The 1,667-nt window shown below is 47.2% G+C and overlaps 1 protein-coding gene across 1 annotated transcript in view; it reads right to left on the bottom strand.

The window, feature by feature from the left end:
• The window catches only part of SLC6A5 (solute carrier family 6 (neurotransmitter transporter), member 5), a 41,048-nt gene that overhangs the window by 34,917 nt on the left and 4,464 nt on the right, over positions 1 to 1,667 (bottom strand). The window contains exon 4 of the mRNA XM_014951583.1: positions 1,440 to 1,578. Coding sequence (XP_014807069.1) covers positions 1,440 to 1,578 — 139 coding nt within the window. The remainder of the gene's footprint in view (positions 1 to 1,439; positions 1,579 to 1,667) is intronic.

Below are 1,667 nucleotides of genomic sequence, written 5' to 3'. Positions count from 1 at the left end.
GGGGGAGGGACGGGGGACACACTTCATCCATGGCACGGTGAGGACCCTGGCCTCCCTTACGCGGTGCGGAGGCTGCCTACGCGGGGCAGACCCCCCCCCAGCTCATCCCCCCCCGTGGCAGCTACAGGCTGGGAACGGGCTCTCCTGGGGCCGAAAGGGGTTCATTTCTGCCCGCGATACCGGGGACAACTTAGCCAAGACCTGCAACTATCACAAAACGTCCTATTTGTTATCGATTCCCCACTGATCCAATGTCGACTCTGTCACCCGATTCGCCGGGTGCCCCCCGCCCCGACCGGGAGGAGCAGCTTCCCGTACCTCCACCATTCGCTCGAGATAACGTTATCGTCAAATGAGCATCTTAACACCTCATACCTAAAAAGTTCTTACGTGTAAAAAGAAAAAATAAAAAAGCAAAAAAAAAAAGCTTACAAATTAAAAAAAAAAAACAAACCTGATTTGGGGTTTAAGTTTCTAGTTTTTCACATAAAATAGCTCTTACAGTCTCTACACAACCGTTTTCAATGTTCTCACCACCACCAGCCCCTGTCGATAGTCCCGGGAAGGGGCTTCCAGCTGCAGAGGGTTGTACCAGTAACACCCACTGGTTCTCACTTTAAATCAGAGCCTCCCTTAGGACAACCTCCGCACATCAACTTTTCCTTCCCGCTCTAAACTATTAACGGCACAACCCCTCTTCCAACTGTTTTGTTTCCCCTTGTATTCTGCTGAGCAGCGCTGGCTCTAATCCAAATGCTTAATCGGATCATTGAGAGATTTAAAAAAAAAAAAATAAAAATCCCCCAAACTTCACAAAATAGCATGACGTCTCCATTCGAGTTCAAACGTTCTCGTGGGACTTTCCCGACTGGAAAATCCTTTGTGTGTCTTCCTCTCCCTCCCTCCCTTTCCCCCGTCCCACCGTTTGCGTGCCCGGGGGTGATCAGCCCTGCTCTTCATTCTCCCCTCTCTCCGGCCAGCACCAACTGCAGGTGTTGGGTTTTTTTGTTTTGTTTTGTTTTTTTTCAGAAAAACGCTACCTTTTAAAGGAATCTTGCCGGAGCTTTCCTACTTTCAGAGCTGACCCCAGTTCTCGCTAAGTCGTTGATGCTCTGGAGGTCTTTGCCAGGCTAAACGGGCACCACCGCCCCCACCCCCGCCCCCCCCAAAAAAGTGGGGGCCAGTTCAGCCACGTTTGGTCTAAAGCTCTGTATTGTCTTTCTTATCAAAAATTAAAAGGGAAACAAGCGGAGTGCTCAGATCTGTGCCGTTCAATACTCTTATGCGTTCGAGGTTTAATATTTTATTTGTACTCAAGAAATTCCAAGGATCCAAGATGTACGAAACTTAAAACTTACAGATAAATTATCCTGCATTATATTACATACTGAATTTCCTTTTTTCAGAAAGAAAAAAAAAAAAAAAAAAAGCCATCATACCTCCCCCATTCTTAAAGGCCAGGTACGGGAACCTCCAGACATTGCCCAGCCCCACTGCATAACCCACCATGGAGAGGATGAAATCCAGCTTGCTAGACCAGTTCCCTCGGGCTTTATTTTCATCCCCTACATCGTCTTCCTAAAAAAAAGGGGGGAAGGGGGGAGGGGGGAGGAGAAAAAAAAAAAAAAAAAAAAAAAAAAAAAAAAGAAAAAGAGGGAAAAAAAGCA

The sequence above is a fragment of the Calidris pugnax genome, unplaced genomic scaffold, assembly GCF_001431845.1.
Source record: "Calidris pugnax isolate Ruff unplaced genomic scaffold, ASM143184v1 scaffold183, whole genome shotgun sequence".
Classification (NCBI taxonomy): Eukaryota; Metazoa; Chordata; class Aves; order Charadriiformes; family Scolopacidae; genus Calidris; species Calidris pugnax.
This window is presented reverse-complemented; position numbering and strand designations above follow the sequence as displayed.